This window comes from Triturus cristatus, chromosome 10 (genome assembly GCF_964204655.1).
Source record: "Triturus cristatus chromosome 10, aTriCri1.1, whole genome shotgun sequence".
Classification (NCBI taxonomy): domain Eukaryota; kingdom Metazoa; phylum Chordata; class Amphibia; order Caudata; family Salamandridae; genus Triturus; species Triturus cristatus.
This window is the reverse complement of record NC_140593.1, coordinates 304,713,042-304,735,614: the sequence shown is the minus strand read 5'-3', so window position 1 is coordinate 304,735,614 and position 22,573 is coordinate 304,713,042. Positions and strand designations below refer to the sequence as shown.

The following is a 22,573-nucleotide window of genomic DNA, read 5'->3' as shown; positions in this document are numbered from 1 at the left end:
AAATCCTCTTCTATTTCATTAAAAAATTCTGACATGCAGACTGAAACATGCACTTTCAATACCAGCAGCAGACTTCCCTGGTGAGCAGTAGCTTTACTACAGTGATCTAATGAGCAACTAGAGTGCTACTATTCAGAATTTATGGCAAATGTGTCACATCTGAATGCCTTCTTGATGGAACCAAAGTAAACAAGCATTGAAAATGCAATAGGTCTCGCCCTCGTTTAAGTTAAAGCAATTCTGTTTGTAATTAGGTGGCTTTTTAGCTTTGCTTTTATTAGTGTTTTTCAAAATTTCATGTAAATAGAATGCATATCTGTATATGTATGCATGCATTTATATTTGTATTTATATAGATATGCAGATTATATATATGTTTATATATGTATGTATATACATATATATACACATACATATATATAAATGCATATCTGTGCATATGTGTGCAGGTAGAGAGAGGTTGAGAGGTAGAGATGTAGAGGTAGAGATGTAGAGGTAGAGAGGTAGAGGTAGAGAGGTAGAGGTAGAGAGGTAGAGGTGGAGAGGTAGAGGTAGAGGTAGAGAGGTAGAGGTAGAGAGGTAGAGAGTAGTAGAGAGAGAGGTAGAGAAAGGTAGAGAGGTAGAGAGTAGAGGATGAGTAATAGAGAGTAGAGAGTAGAGAGAGAGTAGTAGAGAGAGTAGTAGAGACTAGTAGAGAGAGTAGCAGAGAGTGAGTAGGAGAGAGTAGTAGTGAGTAGTAGAGAGTGAGTAGTAGAGAGTAGAAGCGAGTGAGAAGTAGAGAGTGGTAGAGAGTAGTAGAGAGTGAGTAGTAGAGGGAGTAGTAGAGAGTAGTAGAGAGTGAGTAGTAGAGGGAGTAGTAGAGAGTGAGTATTAGAGAGTGAGTAGTAGAGAGTAGTAGAGAGTGAGTAGTGGAGACTGAGTAGCAGAGAGAGAGTAGTAGAGAATGAGTAGTAGAGTGAGTAGTAGAGAGTAGTAGAGAGTGAGTAGTAGAGAGTAGTAGAGAGAGAGTAGTAGAGAGTGAGTAGAGAGAGAGCAGAGAGTGAGTAGTAGAGAGTGAGTAGTAGAGAGTGAGTAGTAGAGAGAGAGAGTAGTAGAGAGAGTGAGTAGTAGAGAGTAGTACAGAGTGAGTAGTAGAGAGTGATTAGTAGAGAGTAGTGGAGAAGTAGAGAGTGAGTAGTAGAGAGTAGTAGAGAGTGAGTAGTAGAGTGAGTAGTAGGGAGTAGTAGGGAGTAGTAGAGAGTGAGTAGTAGAGTGAGTAGTAGAGTGAGTAGTAGAGTGAGTAGTAGAGAGCAAGTAGTAGAGAGTGTGTAGTAGAGAGAGAGTAGTAGAGAGTAGTAGAGGGTGAGTAGTAGAGAGTGAGTAGTAGAGAGAGTAGTAGAGAGTAGGAGAGTAGTAGAGAGTGAGTAGTAGAGAGTGAGTAGTAGAGAGTGAGTAGTAGAGAGTAGTAGAAAGTGAGTAGCAGAGAGAGTAGTAGAGAGTAGTAGAGAGTAGTAGAGTGAGTAGTAGAGAGTGAGTAGTAGAGAGAGAGAGTAGTAGAGAGTGAGTGGTAGAGAATAGTAGAGTGAGTAGTAGAGTGAGTAGTAGAGTGAGTAGTAGAGAGAGTAGTAGAGTGAGTAGTTGAGAGTGAGTAGTAGAGAGTAGTAGAGAGTAGTAGAGAGTGAGTAGTAGAGAGTGAGTAGTAGAGAGAGTAGTAGAGAGGGAGTAGTAGAGAGAGAGTAGTAGAGAGAAGTAGAGAGTGAGTAGTAGAGTAGTAGAGAGTGAGTGGTAGAGAGTAGTAGAGAGTAGTAGAGAGTGAGTAGTAAAGAGTGAGTAGTAGAGAGTAGTAGAGTAGTAGAGAGTAGTAGAAAGTGAGTAGTAGAGAGTGAGTAGTAGAAAGTAGTAGCGAGTGAGTAGTAGAGAGTGAGTAGTTTAATTTAAAAGGAACACAATGAGGAAGTTCATTTTGCCATAGAAATTATGATTAGTGAGGAAAAAAGAAAAATTAGGGCACATTTTGAGTGACTTATCAAATCCTCTTCTATTTCATTAAAAAATTCTGACATGCAGACTGAAACATGCACTTTCAATACCAGCAGCAGACTTCCCTGGTGAGCAGTAGCTTTACTACAGTGATCTAATGAGCAACTAGAGTGCTACTATTCAGAATTTATGGAAAATGTGGGACACATCTGAATGCCTTCTTGATGGAATCAAAGTAAACAAGCATTGAAAATTCAATAGGTCTCGCCCTCGTTTAAGTTAAAGCAATTCTGTTTGTAATTAGGTGGCTTTTTAGCTTTGCTTGTATTAGAGTTTTTCAAACTTTCATGTACATACCATGCATATGTATGCATATATGTATATGTTTGCATGAATTTATATTTATATTGATATGCAGATTATATTTATATGTTTATATATTCACTGAAAAAACCATAGGTTTCACACACGTTATAGTTACGAATTAGCATTTAAAAAACCTTGCAAATTCACTTAAAAAACCATAGGTTTCACACATGTTATAGTTAGCTGGACATTTCACTCGTAAAAAACCAATGAAATTCCCCCGTTATAGTTAGTGCAGGCAACTATAACTCACGCGACCGCAATCCTCTGCTGATGACGTCAGATATTACATCACTGTATTTAGACACTTATTTGCCCATGTCTTCTTCCATTAATCTTTAGCTATACATATATTACAAATATTTATTTTTCATAAAGACACATATGTCATCAGTGATGTAATATCTGACGTCATCAGCAGAGGATTGCGGTCACGTGAGTTATAGTTGTCTGCACTAACTATAACGGGGGAATTTCATTGTTTTTTTACGAGTGAAATGTCCAGCTAACTATAACATGTGTGAAACCTATGGTTTTTTAAGTTTGTACAACTTTGTACACGAGCATTAGGCATGCAGATGGCCTTAATGCCGTGAAACACTATTTGGGAGAAAGGCCATTACAGCTATGGCACCACACCCAGATGCTGCTAACAATGATCTCCACTTCCCTAAGTAACAACTATTTTCTTTTGAATGGTCCACCAGATATGCGGGACTGCGATTAGCACCTGCTTCGCCCCCAGCTATGCGAATTTGCATATGGGCTGGTGGGAGGAGCAGGTGGTCCAAACGCAGTTTTCCAGAGAATGGCAAGATAACGTGATTTTTTGGTGTCGTTACATTGACGACTTATTTGTCATTTAGAGGGGATGCCGAGAGAGTGCCAGCAATTTTGTCAATGACCTACAGGTTAATGAGCTGAATCTAAAACTAACATATGATATCAGTGAGATCAGTGTCAATTTCTTGGACGTGACTGTCTTCATTACGAATGACAAGTTAGAGACAAAACTGTATCGTAAAGCCACAGATGGCAACACCTTGCTGCATGCCTCTAGCTTCCACCCGAAGAACTTGGTGAGAAGCATTCCCTATGGCGAATGCCTTAGGGCTATGAGGAATTGCAGCAATACCCAAGACTTAAATATAGAACTAGGATGCTTGAGGGAACGCTTCTCAGCAAGAGGGTATCCCCGGGCATGGGTCGAAACAGCAATTGTGAAAGCACAAAAGAAATCAAGGGAACAAATACTCTTTAGCCGGGAGCAGCAGCCAGACATGCGAGCCACTGTGAATGATGACCAGTGTAGATTAATTACTAATTACAATATCCAAGAGGGTAGCTTGCGTAAGATCCTACAAAAGCATTGGCACATCATTGCAAATGACCCTATATTAAAGAAGCTAGTGGGGCGTAAACCTCTAATAACGTTCAGAAAAGCAAAATCTCTGAAACAATCACTGGTCTCTAATATGCTACCAACGACACAGATGCAGGCACCCAAAACATGGCTAAAAAGAAAGGATGGTTTTGTAAAATGTGCAAAATGTAAGGCCTGCATCCATGGTAAGAATACATCTACTTTCTCAGGCGGCCTAGTGCCCCATGCAAGTAAGATTAGAGGTCAATACTCATGTAGGACTGATTTTGCTGTCTATGTGCTGCGGTGCCCATGTGGCCTTCAGTACGTAGGCAGCACGATCCTGCCCGTTCACAAGCGTATCCTACAGCACCTAAGGGCCATCAAGAATGGAGATAAAACCTATCCCGTGGCCAGGCATTTTGATCAATATCACAATAGAAACACTGTGGGTCTTGAGTACTTTGTAATTGATGCAGTTCCTATGAGCGTAAGGGGAGGTGATCGAGTGAAAAGATTGAGACAATTAGAGTCGAGCTACATCATTCGTCTCAATACAAAGATTCCTGAAGGTCTCAATATTGAAGAAGACTTCCACACACACCTATAAATCCATTCCCGCCTCTTTCCCTAGCCTGATTATCTGTAAAGCAATTTTGTAAAGATTAAATCTGGTGAACTTTAAAATATAAATTTTTTTTTTAGCACAAGCACTTTATACAGACTAATGTAAATTAAAGGTGGTTTCAATGAACTTGCTTATGTTTTCAGTACAGTGTCAAGTTTGCCCACTTGGGCTTGATTTTTCCGTAACCGTGGTTTATTTGAAATCATTTATATTAATCAGTCTATTGTGGCAATGGGTTAGCCCACTGGGGCTGTCCCAACAATGATGTAAATATATTTGTCCATGGTTCGAATCCTGGCATGTCATCAAATTTTATTTAAAATTGTGACGCGTTTGCCTCAAATTTTGAAATCGGTACATTAATGACCCTTTATAATTTATAGGTAGACTTGAGGCATGAAATTGTCAGGATAATACATTAACTGTCTTGAATGTAACCATGAGAGCTGATACACGAGATATTTTCGTAAAGAACTACCAGTCTGTTTTCACTATTTATGATTTTGTAGTTCGTCACGTGTCACGCAATCACTGTTTTGTTTAAAAATGGCTGATAACTTTATGTGAATCGTTAGTGAACAAGCATGTTCTACAGGCGAAACGCGTCTAACGTTTGTACTGACAATAAAAATATTGAGCGCAACAGACAAGTCGTCGGTCGTCGACTTTCCTTTTTTAAAAGGAACCCTTTTGTTGATATATATATATATATATTATTATCAATCCTTCTTCATAAGCTTCACTCTGGTAGCAGGCATGGACTCCATTAAAGTGTGAAAGCTATTTTATAATATCTTCACATTTTCATTGCAAGTGCATTGTCGACGGCGCGTTCCGGCCGCTTTGAAACAGCCTTGATCACATGTCAAACAGACTTGAATTATATGACGTATATATATGATACTTCTGCTGTAACCAGCACTGACTTGCCAGCAGATGGCTTATTTCAATTTAATAATCATGAATAGTTAAGCAGTGCACACTGCAAAACGAATAGTCTGCTGGCACTGAATGTGAACTGCCACTTTTTTGATTGACCTCGGAGGAATGCGAAGCTGAGCTGGTTCTGCCAGGCGTCAAACTTCTGACCAGCAAACCTCAAGGTTAGTGAGCTAAATACCCAGCTCCTATAAATGTGAGTGCATTCTGGATACCTAGAATGCCGACCGCCTTGTATGAGTATCATGCCACTCCATTTCTGAGTGAGACACTATTCCAAGCAAGCGCCAGCAGGGCAAATCTGCCCTAGCACCTCTTTTTTAGGCATATTCTTCCTAACATCATATGTGCAAAATGCCACAAACAGAAATATAAATCCTCTTTTTGAAGTAGTTTTATTATCTCCGGTGGTTTCATTAAAAGTCTGAATTTACACAGCTCAGCAATATATGTGGTCAAAAGCTAAGTGTCCTGAAACAGCGGCACACAGTAAAAATAAGCAAAAGTGCTTAGATATTAAATACATTCCAGCTGTGCCACATCATGGCGCCGCCATAAGCCGAATTCATGACTTTTAATCGTGGAGAGGCACTTCTACATTTCAATATGGCTGCCTGCCAGCAAGCATAAATAACAAAGCACTCACTCAAAAACAATACCGAAGGCCTGTGTGTCAGGCAGATGACTTTGGAAACAAAAGAGCTCATGTTGTTATCATGGCTGTACTGTACCTGTGGACAATGGGTTTTACCTTTGTCATCTGTATCCAGAATATTTATAGCATTTTGTCAGTTCTCACTAGTTGTTTTTCAGATGGTATGTTCCACAGAACTTTATGAATGTCTCTCTCCAGCTATCAACTTTAATGGCTGAATCAGTGGTGAAAAATCGGCGTTCATTGTAAAGAAAGCACAATCATAGCAAGGTACAAAATGCGTTTTTGACAAAATAAGAATCACACAACTGACGCGGATTTGCGAAAGAGAGGAAACTACACATGCCTTTGATGTCGATGCAGTTTGTATTTTATCAGTTGGAAAGTTACACAATCACACAACGTTTTCTCAGATATACATATATACATTTAAATAGGAAAGTCTGTAAACGGATAATTAGATCTAAATAATGGAAATCCAAAAACGGGATTCGAATGAGAAATAACAATTCTGCAAGTAAAGTATTCAATGAAAATACAATTTTTTCTTTCGTGATTTGCTTTGAAAGGCTTTACAAAATGTCTAAATATTCAACTTCTTATGCGATTAAGTGTAAATGACTGTAAACAAGATAAGCGTTGAAGAGTAAAAAAAACAGTATTTTCTCATAAGTGCACCTATACAAAAGTATGAATTGTGCGGAAAATATTGTTACAACTTTTATTGAAGCAAAGTAATAGGAAGTATAACACATCCTAGGACTTGATGATAATAAAATATTTTGATTGTCTTATGTTATTGCCAGCAATTCTTGAATGACACGATTTTTCACATGATGGGAAATATTATTTACATCCTGGCTTCCATGCTGGGAGTGCAGTTCTTGATATACGTGTAAAAAAGGCTGTACAGATGTAATCCAGCTGTCCTATGTTTATGGCAGTAAAGCTGATCAGTTATGTGAATCTAGTAATAGTAGCATGTCTCCAGCTGCCATCTTTTTTTGTATCTGTCTGTGCAGGTCAGCCAATAACTAGTTCTGCAGTTCAAGGCACACATTTGCTGCAATGTAGCTGACGAAAGTTTGTTTTGTCCTTGGAAGGAGACACTATAAAGAGAATACTTCACTCTGGAGTAAGAAAGCCCGCCCAGGTCATTTTCACACTCCCTGTTCTATACATATGAATTTGTACATGATGTTTCTGACTGTGACTCAAGCGATGCGAGAAGTCAGTCGTGGGCTCTCATGTTTGAGACTAAATACAGTCTCCATTGTTTATTGCTGATGCTTGGTTCTCATTACCTCAGTCTCACCACTCCCCCAGGAGGATATCCAGAACTCAGTCTAATAGCCCCACTCACAACACCATTTCCAGCTGTTAATGAGAGTTAGCAACTAAAAGGCCTTTCATATTGTATGGCACGGCTGTGTACAATTATGTTGTTGCAAATTCCAATTTTTGGGGAGTGGGTGGATCAATATGTAGTTTGGCTTGAGATTTTTTGAACACCCAGAGACTTTAGTTTGGGGCCATCCACAGACCCCTGACTTTTTCCATCCGGGAAATGGTCAGAGATTTGCACCATTAAAGGGCTGATGTGAGTACATTTCCAGGCTGGAAATGGGAAAGGAACACACCCAAACGTCCTAGGGGTGTACGTGAAGGGGTTTCTCCACCAAGAAAGATGTTTTTCTCATGAAGAAAAAAACTGATTAAGATTTTTAAAAAAGCAACTGCATAGTGATCTGCATTTTCCAGTACACATTTCAACTGTGTGGGTAATGTTGCACCAGCAAAACAGCAGCATCCAAAAAATACAAATGACATGTCAGTACTGTGCATAGAAACAAACGACTGGCACAGCTCTTTAGGCAATGTTTGTAAATATTAGAAAATAGTAAATAAGCACCCATTCTTAGTAGTATTTTTAAGAGTGTAGATGAACACTGTTTTTGTGACGTGGATGAATTATCAATGACCATTCCAAATAGATAACAGTTGTGTCCCCTCCAGACATGTCCCGACACCTTAATAGTTATTTATAAGGCGGCAGTCTCTGCAACAGCTATACTATACAGATAACCCCAGGATATGTTTCCTGTAATCTATATTACACAACTAGTTATATGCCCCTTTATGTAGCAGTTCCAAATACAGTCAGACAGATTTAACAATTATCTGTAGCAAATGTGACATTTTCTTTACTGCAATTGTTGTAAATCAATTACATTTAGAAATGATCAGAGGTAAGACAGAGATTTTGTTCATTGTGATAAATGCTCATTGTACATTAGGAGAGTGTCTGCCTACAAACAACATTTCCTTGCAAAACAGACATGTGGCGTATAGGATAGGATAGGATAATCATTTATATAGCGCAACGAATGCCGAAGCGTCTTGGCGCTGGTAGGCAGAGAGGGAAAGACACCTTCTTAAGCAACGAGTCTCATCAAAGAGCCATGTTTTTAACCGTTTTCTGAACGCTTGATGGTTATCTGTTGATTTCATAGAACAAGTAAGCTTGTTCCAGAGACCAGCAGCACGGAAAGAAAACGCTCTACCGCCCCATCTAGCTTTCCTTATCCGATTTATCTTAATGAGGCTTTGGGTAGTGGACCTTAGTACCCGACCCGGAGAGTAAGGAATAAAAAGCTTCTGAACATCCTTGGCTCCCCCTCCAAATACAGCTTTATGTACTAAGCATATAGCCTTAACGTCTATACGCTGCTGAATCGGGAGCCAATGTAGTGTTTTAATTCCGACAGAGATAGATTGATCTCTGGGGACATCTAGCAGAAGTCTTGCAGCAGCATTCTGCAGAGTCTGCAGCCTCTTCATACATACACCTTTGTAAAACTACACTTCATTTTGTACAGTAAGGTGCCAATTACGATCCGGTAAAAAATTTCCCCGTACGACTCGTATCCGGTCTTTTTACCGTACGAATCGTACAAGTGCCGTACAAACTGGCAATCACGATTCGCATGGTAAAAAGTCCATACGAATCGCATTGGGAATTATTCCCCACACGTCCTCGGGTCGGAAAATGTGTCCGACACGTCCTCGGACGATTTACCGTACAAATGAGAAAAGTGAAGTCCGACCGCGGAATCACGATCCATCCCGTGCGTCCGATGTTACAACCGGATGGAAAAAACACCGTCCGCACCGAACTCCCATAGCAACCATGGAGACGTGCCCGCATACGTGCCGACCCCCCCCAGCCCCCGTATGTACGCGCCGACCCCCCCCATCCCCCGTACGTACGCGCCGAACCCCCCTGTATGTACACCCGTGTACGTGTCGAACCCCCCGTGTACGTTCGAGTCGAACCCCCGTGTACGTTCGAGTCGAACCCCCCCGTGTACGTTCGAGTCGAACCCCCCCGTGTACGTTCGAGTTGAACCCCCCCGTGTACGTTCGAGTCGAACCCCCCGTGTATGTACACCCGTGTACGTTCGAGTCGTACCCCCACCCGTGTATGTACGGTGCGTACCCCCAGCGCGTAAGCTGGGGGTACGCACCGTACATACACGGGTGGGGGTACGACTCGAACGTACACGGGTGTACATACACGGGGGTTCGACTCGAACGTACACGGGGGGGTTCGACTCGAACGTACACGGGGGGTTCGACTCGAACGTACACGGGGGGGTTCGACTCGAACGTACACGGGGGGTTCGACTCGAACGTACACGGGGGGGTTCGACTCGAACGTACACGGGGGGGTTCGACTCGAACGTACACGGGGGGGTTTGACACGTACACGGGTGTACATACAGGGGGGTTCGGCGCGTACGTACGGGGGATGGGGGGGGTCGGTGCGTACGTACGGGGGCTGGGGGGGGTCAGCGCGTACGTACGGGGGCTGGGGGGGTACAGTGCGTACCGGGCCACCTACTCTGGTCGATTCGCGCCGTACTTCGCTTTTCCGGCACTTTTTGGGTGCCGTGAAAATATTGCCGTCCGGACTGCTGTCGGTTCGAATCGTAATTCCTGGGTCGTGAAACGCTGCCTGAAAGCGTCCCGACGTCACGTCGCAGCATTCCCGGATCACATTCGTATGTATATTTTCGTCGGTCGGTGTTTTTTACGGTTCGTACGGAAATGGTGTTTCCGTGCGAATCGTAATTCCATGTTTGTGAAGTTTTACGACCGGGTACGAGTCGGACGGGGAAAACGCTCCGACCGACGGTTCGTACCCGGTTTTTACCGGATCGTAATCGGCACCTAAATGTCTGCTTTCATTCTTAAAGTGACATATTAGAATGACAGGTAGTGGAGGGTATGCATAAGATGGGTAACGTCCTCATAAATACTGCTGCATTCCATTCACAGGTTGCACAGGATGTGGGTTCATGTTGGCTCCCCTTATACACCTGCCCCAATATACACAAAATAAATGAGCGTGGGTGAAACAAATTAAATGTAGCACATGGAAAACTGTCCTTTTTTTACATGTCCTATTACCATAAGGATGTGCATGTACTACCCACAGAAATGTACCAAACTAGAAAAGTGGAGGGGTGACAGAGAGGATAAGGTGTCCTAGGAAGTTTTTTCACCTGCTTCCCATGTCTCTCAACTATTAAAAGCCAACTGAGTAAAAGCTTTGATGCATGCTAGTCACTATTTCTTTTCAATGATGGACTGGGAGCTAAAAGCAACCCTGTTTACCCAGTGAGTGTAATGAGTTCGATTTTCTTCAGAAGAATTTGTGGGAAAACACTACAAATGTGTCTAACAGAAAAGTATGTACACTCCCTCAGGGCTCTTTGCCAGGCTTAACAGCTCAGGGCCGGCTTTAGGGCAGTGCGTCAGGTGCTGCCGCACTGGGCACTGACCTGTGAAAGGGGCACAGACTTCAAGGGGGGGCACTATATTTAACAATAACCTATGATTGGAGAGACGAGGGGCACTTTTGCCCGGTGGTAGTGAGAGAATCCGTGGAGGCGGTCAAAGGGCCTGGGGATGCTAAAAAATGTTGTCGCACTGGGCATCACCAGCGCTAAAGTCGGCCCAGATTCTGCTATTCAACCACCCCTAATGCAGCCCACTGACCCTCAGCCTACGGGAGGATTTCCCTGTGTTCCATGAGGCCATTCTCACCCTGTTTATAATCATGAGCCAAGGCGTGTAATGCAGTGAGTCTTGTAGTGCCACTATGTGTGTGGTAGGGGTATTATAAGGTAGTGGAAGGTAAGGGAAAAGAAGAGTGGTCTGGGTGGAAGCTAATGATACAGATTAGCTAAATTTATTGCGAGCAGGCTCTTCCCCTAATATATGTAATTTTAAGCATACCAGCAATGCATGCTAACAATCAAAAAAGGGTTCATTAATTCAATGTGTGCCTGTAAAAATCAGCTGCCTAACATAGACCATATAATGATGCATATTTTTGCACACAAGATACTGAAGTCATATTCAGGATCAGTAAAGGAGAAATGTAGCAAAAAGAGAAATAATGAGCCTTTGGTTATTAATCCCGCTATATGCATCTACTTAACCCTTGAGCCAGCAAGGAAAGTTCCAACAAGGCCTCAACTTCAGCCACTGTCGACATGATTTCCTCTTACTGATGCACAGCTGGGCTCTAGCCTGCCAACTTCACACAAGGAAGGCTTTCAAAGGGTCTCCATTTATGGAATCTTGAAATCCGACTGTGAAACTTGTGTGTCTCACTTTGGAGATTGTGTGAAGGATTCATCCTTTATTCAGTGTAAGGCTCTAAATTTAAAATCTGTCAAAAAACGCCTAGTACACTATGAATGCTACCAAATATGAACCTTACACATGGCTCTCTGTGCTGGAAATAGTGTTTATGAATGAAATAGGAAGCAGGGAACTGGCAACTGAATGTGCAATCCAGATTTATAAGCTTCATACAGTATCTCAGATTAGATTGTCATAACCATCACTCGTTTTCACCAACTGCACCACTACTGTCTATGATAAGTACAAAAGCACAATTATATACACATAATAAACAAAATGCCAGTGTAAACATGCTTTAGATAGTTCAATGCGTAATGTATTGCACATAGATAAATTCTTATGTCCAGCATTTCTTAACTGTGAAACCATACCTTACCTAAATGTATGCAGAAGACTATTCATTCGACTACAAATTTACTTATCTCGACTTCTTATATTAAACTAGAGAAGTCAATAGTTTTCGAATTAAAACAAAAATTATGAATTTTATTTTTGGGTATTAAGGTCTTTAAAACTCGGACAAATCGATTTCTAATACAGTACTTTGACCAGTGTAACAACTATTTTTGCATGGCAGTTATGCATATTTTATTTTTCTTTGGAAAATACACAAACTGTCATAAGACATAGGTATAAAAATGTGTATCTCGTGGTACAAATTCAAATCTGGTAATAGCCTTTTACGTATTTTTGGAGGATGCATATTTTTTTCTAAAAAATATTTTTATGAGGCATAAAATATCCCACTGACCAAAACGAATGTTTAACCCAAGAGCAAACTTAATTGCTTTTGGTTCCAAAGCACCTGGAAGTACCACCACAATAGAGACAATGGCAGTGTGGAACTTAAGGAAAATTCTCCATCTGCATAACCAGTACACAATGGATTGAGTAGCTTCTTTAAGCATCTGTTAAACATCTATTCATTCTGGCAATCCTATAAATTGTCCCTATTTTGCGTTCATTATTTAGCTTCAGAATCAATCTAATGCTAACTCTTTGGCAAAACTAATATTTATGTCAACACAACATTACTGTCTGAGTGTCACTAGATCTAATACAGCATTATGAGCCATCATGTCTCATTGGTTGTCTCTCAAAGTTTACCGTATAGGCGTTTCCCAACATTCTTGCTGGTTCAAGAAATCTAAAGTTTTATCACAACAAACTCTCAACAGAAGGGCTATACAGAGTTAAATCAGAAATGCCATGCAGTTCCTAACACCGCATAGTCAAACAAATTTTATTCAATCCTCTTCGGGATGCAGCCCCCTCATATTTTGTGATATAAGATAGAAGGTGCTGCACTAGTTCAGACAGTTTCACTGACGTTTCCTAGAAAAATTAATTCTGAACAAATAAGTAATTAAAACATTGGAGCTATTTCAACTTGTTATTCATAAAGAAGAGGTTTCATCAAATAGGCAAAGTGACAAGCACCGTAAAAGATCCGCATTTCTCTACAAATATGGTACTTCTTGGTGTGTATACATATGTAGCGGAACCTGCAAAGTGACTTCATTAGGTCATTCCTAAACAAACGGTACATATACACTGTGCTTCGTAAAGAAGTGTCTAAGAGAAAGGTATGAAGACAGGTCTGTTTTAAAAACCTCATGTGAAAAGACAGACTGATAAGAATTTTAGATTCTTTTTCAAAATACAAAAGAGACATTCCACTTCTGTGAACCCCAAAAAGCACACAGCCAGGATTCTGATTTTCTTTAGAATTTTCTTTCCAATGAGGTGGGAAATAAATATCTGTGCTTGATTCAAAAGTACTCAAAAGGCAAGCAGTAGGATATCTCAAATATATGTTCACATTACAATCAATACTCTGGTTCAAGTCTACAGCCATGTTTCCATAAGAAGAGCTATGTCATCGATGGCGAGTAGTCGGGACATAGTTGTAGTGATGTAGAGCAGCTGATTGCGTTATCACCTTCCATCCTCCATGCTTGACTTCAGAACATGTTTTTCATTTCCTGGTAAGCCTGGGTTACACTGCAATAGTCTCACGGCACCTGCCATGGTCACTGTAATGCAACCTAGAGCAGGAAATGCTCAAGTAAAACCCAATGCTCCTGTACCAGTTTTTTAAGGCTGTGAATATTGCTGCCCTGTGCAACAACGGTTCATTACAAGGAGAATTTCAGAAAGTTGACTAGCTGAAATTACAACATTGTAGAAATTCCGATTTCTAAAGTTCAATTGGAGTGGGTGCAAACGTCTTTCGTTTCACTCTCTTTTTTTCTTAAGTTGAACTTCATTTTTGGACACTTTTTTCATGCCTCGGCTGTTTTTCCTTTTGTTAGATGTTCTGTGTCTGCTGTTTCATCCTGAGGTGGTCGAGCTCTGTCAAAGAACCCACACTGGAAAAAAGAATGGCATATTGGAAGGTTTAGAACAAAGAAGAGTAATAGTCCAATCAAACACAGTAGTAAATCTGTAATAAGTCAACAATGCGTGAAGTCAAGAGCACTGGATTGGAGGGCAGAACGTATTTGTTAATAATCACATCATTAGAATTTGTCTTACAGTTCACAGTACATTTGGGTCAGACAGGCCATACTTTTGTTAGCACTATATGATGAGCTTTGAGGAGCAGCTTATGCTAGAGGTCCTACGCAAGGGATCCTAGAGGGGTCCTTAAAACCTCTTTGACACTCCCTGGTCTGCTAGAGCAGATTTATAATCTTCTTTCTGATGGTGGATTGCAACTAAAATTCAGTTTCCAACAGAGCCCCACACTTGAGCATGCATGGGCCAAAATATGTGAGGCAATGGTGTTGTTGTGCCAAATTGGTCAAAAGAGACTTCTACAAATACACAATGAACATGACTTTGGAGGATCTGTTTAAATGATACATCCTGCAGAACCCTCTCCTCTGCCTGATCAAGCCAGTTGTCTAACTCCATCACTAACAACGCATTGATATTAAGGGGGCCATACTTTGAGAACACACATTGATAAAGCTCATTGTGCAGACACACACCTGTCTGATCTTCTCAGGATAAATCCACAGTAGTGGACAAATGTACATGTTTCTCTTTCAACTTGTCATACTAAACCCTGCTATAAACCCTTGAACGTTTGGATATACAACAAATGGGATAAAAGTGATACACCATTATTGGATAAAATGATGTATTTTAAGACTTTAGCTGACCTAGTCTGTTCAATAAGAACCCCTTCATGCTACAAATGTTGGCTTCATATCCAATCTTAGAAAATAAAACTTCCAAATATACAATAAAAAAGGAAACTCTCAATCTATGTTTTGTGAATTTCAAAGCATAAGCTGTTGTGGAAAAATGAAAAATTGAAGACAATGAAATTAAATCCAGTTCATCTGAACTTATCGGAAACACAATGTTGATAAGTGAAGGAAAGTGGAAATGATACAAATCAATCCCTTATTGATTTAGCTTCGAAACATGCTGGTTGTATACATTCATTTATGTAACAAGCATTTGCAATGCAATAGGTCTCGCATTAGGGAAGTGTGAGCAGTTTGCATTGCTATTAATAATGTAATAGTATCTATTGGCATTCTAAATGATAATGGCCTGACTTTATGTGTTTGTTTTATAAACTATATTTATAGCAATGGCAATATCTTTAAATTAGTAAAAAGCGAGAACTATTGCAGCTCTAATGCTTGTTTCTCCTGGCGCAGAAAGCGTGTATCATTGAGGCCATTGTTGTTTGGTGAAAGCAATGATATATGCCTGTTTCCAGACCTTTGTCAGGCGACAGTCAAGCTCACTTATACCATTTTTCTCGGGCACAACTTTTTATGCTTCTTTTTTTCGCCCCTGGTATGGTTCCAATTTGGTTCTGTCCTGATGTATATCAACATGTATTGCCTATCATCTCTGCTTTTCTTTCCCGTGCAGATGCCCAGGTATCATAACCTGTCGGTATGCGGGGTCTGTTCATAGTTCGTCTGTGCGCTATGTTAGGTGTCGTTTCGTCTATGTTGCAAAATGTAGTGTGTAGCACAAATGCATTGGCAATACGTAGACGTATGTTTGCTTTCCTAGGGCGCTCTGTTGCCAAGACAGCTTGTTGCAGCGGTTAAGGGCGTGCTTGGAGCATTCCGTCAGCATTGCACTGAATATCACGTGATAGTTTGCAGAGAATGCCAGACATGACGTTTCTTGGCATGCTATACCTAATACCTGCTATTTAGTGAACGCCCGACAGCTTATGCTTGCTTAGTATTTTGCACATGTGTGTTGATTAGCCCACAACATGTATTCATAAAAAAAAAAACGCACCGAAGAAACACAGATCCGAGCACTACACAGTGGCTACTTCTCTTCAGCACTACTACCGCATTTCCGCACAGAAAAAGTACTACAAACTCCATGTGTGAACGCGAGTGAAAGATGGTAAGTGCTGGGAGCGGCTCCTGCATAAGTTTACAACACTGGGACGAGGGAGCTGAAGGTGAAGAAGCAGTACTAGGAAGAGGAGAGAGAATGGAGCAGACACGAGACAAAAGATAAGAAAAGGAAAATGAGAGCGATGTAAAATAATTAAGCATAGAATAGGACACAAGAAAGATATGGGAGGCAAGAGCGAAACAGTAAAAGGAGCGAGCAAGCACCAGGATTTGAGAAAGAAACGAGAAAAGGGTAAACAAAGGAAATTGAGACAGAAGTATTAAAGTGATAGATGAAAAACAGGGGCGGAAATGAGGTGCGACATTATGAGGAACGGAAAGTAAAAGAGAAATAAACGGAACCTGCAACAGTGGATAGAGAAAAACACACATACCATACTGAAGGGAAGACAGAGAATTTTGAGACGGGGGAGGTGCAGTCAGAAAGTAGAATGCGCGAAACAGTAAAAGGAGCGAGCAAGCACCAGGATTTGAGAAAAAAACGAGAAAAGGGTAAACAAAGGAAATGTGATGAGAAAAAAAGTGGATTGAGACCGAAGTATTAAAGTGATAGATGAAAAACAGGGGGGGAAATGAGGTTGTTCTGAGGCTGAAGTGAGAACATTCCAAACTGATTTACATGAAGTATTTTCGGAGTTATCTGTGAGTGGCAAACGGCGTGTACATTTTGCGGGCGCTTTGATGTTTGCAGTGGCCGCGCCGCTCACTGAGAATATCAAAGCGCCCGTGAAATGTAAGTGATCGCATCCGCGATTACACTTCAAAGCGGCCGTGTGGCCCGCGAAAGTGAAAGCAAACGAGTGCTTTCAGGCCTCCAAATGGTGCGCGCGCCCGGACGGCGCACATGCACTGTATTTGGAGGCCTGAAAAGCCACTGTTTGCACTTCCAAAACTCGCTTACTATAAGTCTCGCCAGAGTAGCGCTAAAGCGCTGGCTCAGGCGAGACCTAAAAACCCTGTATGAAACTGTACCAGTGCCAACACCAATTTCATCTGCGATAGGCCATTTACTTTTCCATGAACCATAAAGTCTTGCAGGCGTGCAATGATAGGCACAGGATTTGGTCCAGGAGGAGATCTGGGTCCACAAGATAGCTGCACCCTCTCAACTACCAGTAGGTCAGAAAAGCTGTCTTTAATAGAAAATTACACCAGCAAGTTCTCTATGAAAAAAAGCTCACGCTTGGAAGCCGTCATTGATTCAAGTATTCCCATTATTCGCACAATGTTGCGCCTTGACTTCGCTTCCAAATCTCTGCTCTTGGCTAGTGCAGACTCCAAAATTATTTTTAGTTTTAACATCTTTTTACTCCATAAGGCAGTGTCATATTCCAGATCGGATATCCTCATCTCAGCAGTATCTATCCTACTGGTATTTTTGCTGACTCTTTTTTTGATAATCAATTCTGAGTGAGAGCGTGCCTACCTTAGAATCTATGGCCATTATTCTCCTGTTAATTTCTAGTAGTTACAGTTTTATGTCTTCATCTAGAGTGTCAAGTGGCAGTTTGAAATATGTCATCAAATTTTGATTTGGAGTTTTTTTAGGTGTCAAATTACAATGTGCCCTGCTTAGCTACTGTGTTGCCTTTCCTCTTCACAAATATTCTTTTGGACTCAGATCACAGAACTCATCGCTGATCCAGATCTTCTGAACTGGCAGGAAGCTATGCCCACAGGCATTGTTTTCTAAAGCGGACAAACTACGTAGCCGTGAACTGGCAACGTTTATCAACTTGCTAAAACATCAGAGCCAAAGCTATCATTTTGCACATTCAATGCTTAGCTCTCTTCCATGTAGTCAGATTAGGAAGTGTCCCGAATGCTTGAACTAAATCAGTTTTCCGCTCATAGGTGCAGACTTATAAAGTAAATTGAATATGTTTTAGAAATATTTTTTTTCCTCACAGTACTATGCACAACCCTATTCCCTTACAGATAACTTGATTCCACCTGAACCGACGTACACGCTGATATGAGCTCACCCATTGACACGTTGATGATAATCATAGACATCGGTTAGGGATTGCTCAGTGTAGTAGTTCCTACTCCTGGCTTGACCTACTCAGATGTCCAGCTTTATGCAGGCAGCACCAGACACGCCAGGGATCTATGGGGAGCATTGCTTATATTCAAGAGCTTCCACTCCTTACCTTCCGCAGGCCCCTTAGCAACACATGCCGAGGGTCTAAGAGTAGGACAAGGGCTCCTTACTCTCTCTGTGAGGATACGCCAGAGGTTCACTTTCCCTCTCCCACGGCATTCTGGGGAATCAGCGTAAATGATGAGGATAACAGTTTCATGTTAGCCCTTAAGTCTCATTAAATGTCAATGCATTGTCTTGATCATCTCAGCAACTTGCAGAAAATGAGATATCTTATTGGTTCAGCTATGAACAGATCATATCAGATTAAAGAACAGTGAGTACAATATTTGAAAAGAGTTAGAATTCGTAAATTAAAAAAAGTTTGTAAATGAATGAGTTGCTTTGGGGCAATGGCAGCATTTGCTACAGCTGGTTCTCTCCTCATTATAAACCATGGAAATGGAAGACAAGAATTCTTTCGACTCTGCCTGTTCTGTGGAACCTTTCAGGACATAAACAACATGCAAAGAGGATGAAGCTTCCTAGCACTCGAGCCAAACTGCACGCTCATCTGTAATCAGAAACTGAGTTTACAACATGACTTTTAAAACAAGCGGTCTTCCTGTGTCAGCAACAACATAAAGATAATGATTCCAAAACAAACAAGAGAGAAATATCATTGGCTATTCCCAAGCTACCAAAAGGGCTCAAGCTGCGTGCTTATCGCTCCCTACACCCGAGTTTTGCTTTTTACTTCCTGGCAGTAGATTTCTGAAATGTTCAAGGAGAACAGAGAAAACACATGCAGACTTACTTTCCACATTCCTAAAATCAAAATAGCCAGGACCAGCAGTCCAAGCAATATCGCCAAAATGATGACCCAAAGAGGGATCGCAAAGGAAACATTTGGAGTCGCCCAGATGACCGATGTTTTAATCTGCAAACAAAACACAACAAATAATGGAAATTAATGTGACATTCAAAAACGGAGTAATTTGTATTGAGTAATATAATTGTCATTCATTTGAAACTACATCTTTGCATCTCACAGGCACGTGTATATGCAAACAAAATTACCAAACTCTTAGAAGAAGATGCTACTTTCACCTCTACATATGTAAATATAGTTCTGGACCCACAGCCTCGTATGGACAGGCATTTGCCGGGGACAGATCTATGACGTGGTAGGAAACAAAGGGAGGCAAAACTCTTTCAACTAGGAAAGCAATGTAATTTATTGCTTTACTGCCAGGGTGTCTGTTTCGCAAAAACATGTAAAGGTGCTAAGCATGTTGAAGGCTGCTATTGGGATGCATGTGAAAACATGTATGCTACTAGCAGCGTGGGGTTTTAGAGGTAGAGGGGGTGTCCTTTGAATACTATGCTATTTTATGTGATGCTATTTTATACAGATTTGTAAAGCGGACTATCAGTCGGGAGGGTATCCTGGCGCCAAGCAGTTGTGAGTTTAGTCAAGCTTAGGGCCAAGCTTAGGGCCAAGTGCTTCTGCTTCATGAGGATTTCCAGAAGTGATGAATAGTCTCTTATATAAAGCATTAGGTCGTACCACTCATTAGGAGCGATGCAGAAGAAGGCTTTCCCACCGGGTCTGGATTTCCGTATGCATGAGATGTGTGTAAGCAGATGAGCGTATCAGGTTTGTGAAAGTAGATGCAATTGTTGAGGTATGCTGAGCAAATGCATTGAAAGTATGGGTGAGGAGTTTGAATTGTGCTTGTTTGTGTATGGGGAGCCAGTGAAGCTTCTTCAAGTGTGGTGTGATATGAAAGTGGCATGAGAGGTTCACAGTGATTCTGGTCACTGAGTTCTGAATAGTCTGTAGCCTTCTGTTTTTGTTGATCCTAGCATATAGGGTGTTCTGGTAATGCATCTTGGTTGTGATGAGAGCACGGGTGACAGTTTTTGCTGGTGCTGATTAGGAGCCATTTGAAAATCTTCCTCAGCATCTTCAGGGCATGGAAGCATGAGGGATTCACTTGGGCAGTCATGCTGAGTGTGCTGTTGATGACAATCCTGAGGTTCTTGGCGTGGGTGGTGGGTGTCAGTACCCACTCTACAGGCCATTAGTTGAAGGCCCACGGTGAAGTATTCTTCCTGGAGATCATAATTTCAGTGTTGTCGGTGGTCAGATTCAGATACTTGATCTTCATGCAAAGGGAGATTTTAGTTAGCAGGCATTGAACTTGTGGGCATTTTGCCTGTAAGAGAGATAATGAGTTGCATGTCGTCAGCTTATGAGAGGACATTGGTATTGTGAGAGTGGATAATGCTAACTAGATGGATTGGGTATGCGTTGAAGAAGGTTGGGCTCAGGGGACATCCTTGCGGGTCTCCACAGTTGAGGTCACAGGCGTGCGAGGTGTATGCTGCTGGGATCACTAACTGGTTCCTTCCAGCCAGGAAGGAGCAGATCCTTTGGAATGCGTTTCCTTGGATTCTGATATTGTGTACGTGCTGGATGAGAATAGGATGGGAAACTGTATCAAATACTGGGGTTATGTCCAGAGGATAGTCAAAAAACAATAGCAGATATAATTAGTTACATATATTTTGGGATCTGAGGAGCTCCATTACAGGAGGTTTGTACCTTGAATATCAAATCCAGAATATCGAGGCATTGAAAATATTGAGGACAAAATGTAAAATCCAAAATATCGAAAGGTAAGTAAGTATAGATTTTCTATACCTTGTTAATTGTCTATCTATCTATCTATCTATCTATCTATCTATCTATCTATCTATCTATCTATCTATCTATCTATCTATCTATCTATCTATCTATCTATCTATCTATCTATCTATCTATCTATCTATCTATCTATCTATCTATCTATCTATCTATCTATCTATCTCTAGCAGAATTTCACACAAAGGTTTAACACAGTTAAAAACGAGCTAAAAAAGGTACAAATCCTTTTGTCTTTTTTACAGCAAAGTATTGAAGCACAGGTTAGCACAGTGGAATCCCCGCCAAGCTGAACAATAACAAAAGCCTTTCACCACGACAGGAACAGTATTACAGCTTTGGATTGCTAAACTAACATCCAAGCCAATATGAAATGAATAAAAGTAACCCCCGACATGTTTCGCCCTAGTTAGAGCTCCTCAGAGCCATACAGCTTTGCACAGACATGAGGTAACACCCAGTATGTCAGAACAATACCCTTTCAGGCTTGGAGTGCTGAATAAATTATCGCCAATCCAAAGCTGTAATACTGTGCATAGAGTGGTAAAAGGCTTTTATCATTTTTCCGCTTGGCATGGATAGCACTGTATTAACCTATACTTAAATACTTTGCTGTAAAAAAGACAAAAGGATTAGTCCGTTTTTTAGCTCGGCATGGATGCCACTATGCTTAATACTCTTCTAGAAAAACAGACATTTGAGCTAAGCATATTCAGGGTGTCAACGTAGGGTGCTCCGTATGAAGGAGCTTCTCTCCGCCTAAACTTAGGAACTACCCAGAGTTCCTTGCTTATTGTCTCACATAATTTATTCGGAAGTGTAAGCCTGAAAGGGTATTGTCTTGACTTATACTGGGTGCTCTCTTGTGTCTGGACAAATCTGTACCTCTCTGATGAGCTCTATCGAGAGCGTAACACATGGCACTGGTTGTTTTTATTCATTCCAGATTGGCTTGGAGGGTTTTTTCCCAACCCAAAGCTGTAATATTGTCCCTGGAGTGGTAAAAGACTGCTGTGAGGAGATGGAGAGATAACCCTCAATCTCCAGTGCGCATAGCCAGTGTGACCAAAAAATAATCATGAAGAATGAATAAAGATCCATCTAGTGATGTTTAGATAAGTGTAGCTCAGTCCAGTGGTGGTCTATATAGGAGAAGACTCTCGTTATGCCAAGAAGTGCAATTAACCCATCATATAAATTGTTCTAGTTTTGTCTCATTGGATGCCAGTTGATAAACTAATGAAAAGGTTAGTGGTAGTCATTTAAGTCACCATAATGGGCCACAGTGTGCATGAGCGGAATGCCACTGTGTATATATTGTTGAGCAGCTGAGTGTCTGGAAATTTGTAGGAACACGGAAATCAACGTTAACCACCCTACCCCGATCTTCCTCATACCCCTCATCATAAATAAATGAGGAAATATGTCTCATTTTGATATGAATGGCAAGAGAAATAAAGGAGGTAATGGCCCTGGCAGGCACCTCATTGAACATCACAATGTTCTTCTGTGCAACCAGATAGAACAGATCAGCTAACAAATCTATGAACTTCTCAAGTGCACATGTGCTGCGAAAGGCTATAAAAATCGTGATGTGACTTACTACGCCTTAAATAAGTAAATAAGTTAGACATTAATGCACTGTTAAAATGAATTGCCTCATCCAGAACTCTTTTAAAGGAGGCAGGGTATTTATACTTTGGTATGGCTTTTGTAGATGTAAGAGGTCAAATTATCCAA

The 22,573-nt window shown here is 41.1% G+C and overlaps 1 protein-coding gene across 1 annotated transcript in view; it reads right to left on the bottom strand.

Annotated features, from left to right (window-relative positions):
• Positions 1-12,093: 12,093 nt before the first annotated feature.
• The window catches only part of ITGA8 (integrin subunit alpha 8), a 652,632-nt gene continuing 642,152 nt past the window's right edge, over positions 12,094-22,573 (bottom strand). The window contains exons 29-30 of the mRNA XM_085631247.1: positions 18,941-19,063; positions 12,094-14,000 (exon numbers count right to left, since the gene is read on the bottom strand). Of these exons, the coding sequence (XP_085487373.1) occupies positions 13,914-14,000; positions 18,941-19,063 (210 nt within the window). The 3' untranslated portion in view covers positions 12,094-13,913. The remainder of the gene's footprint in view (positions 14,001-18,940; positions 19,064-22,573) is intronic.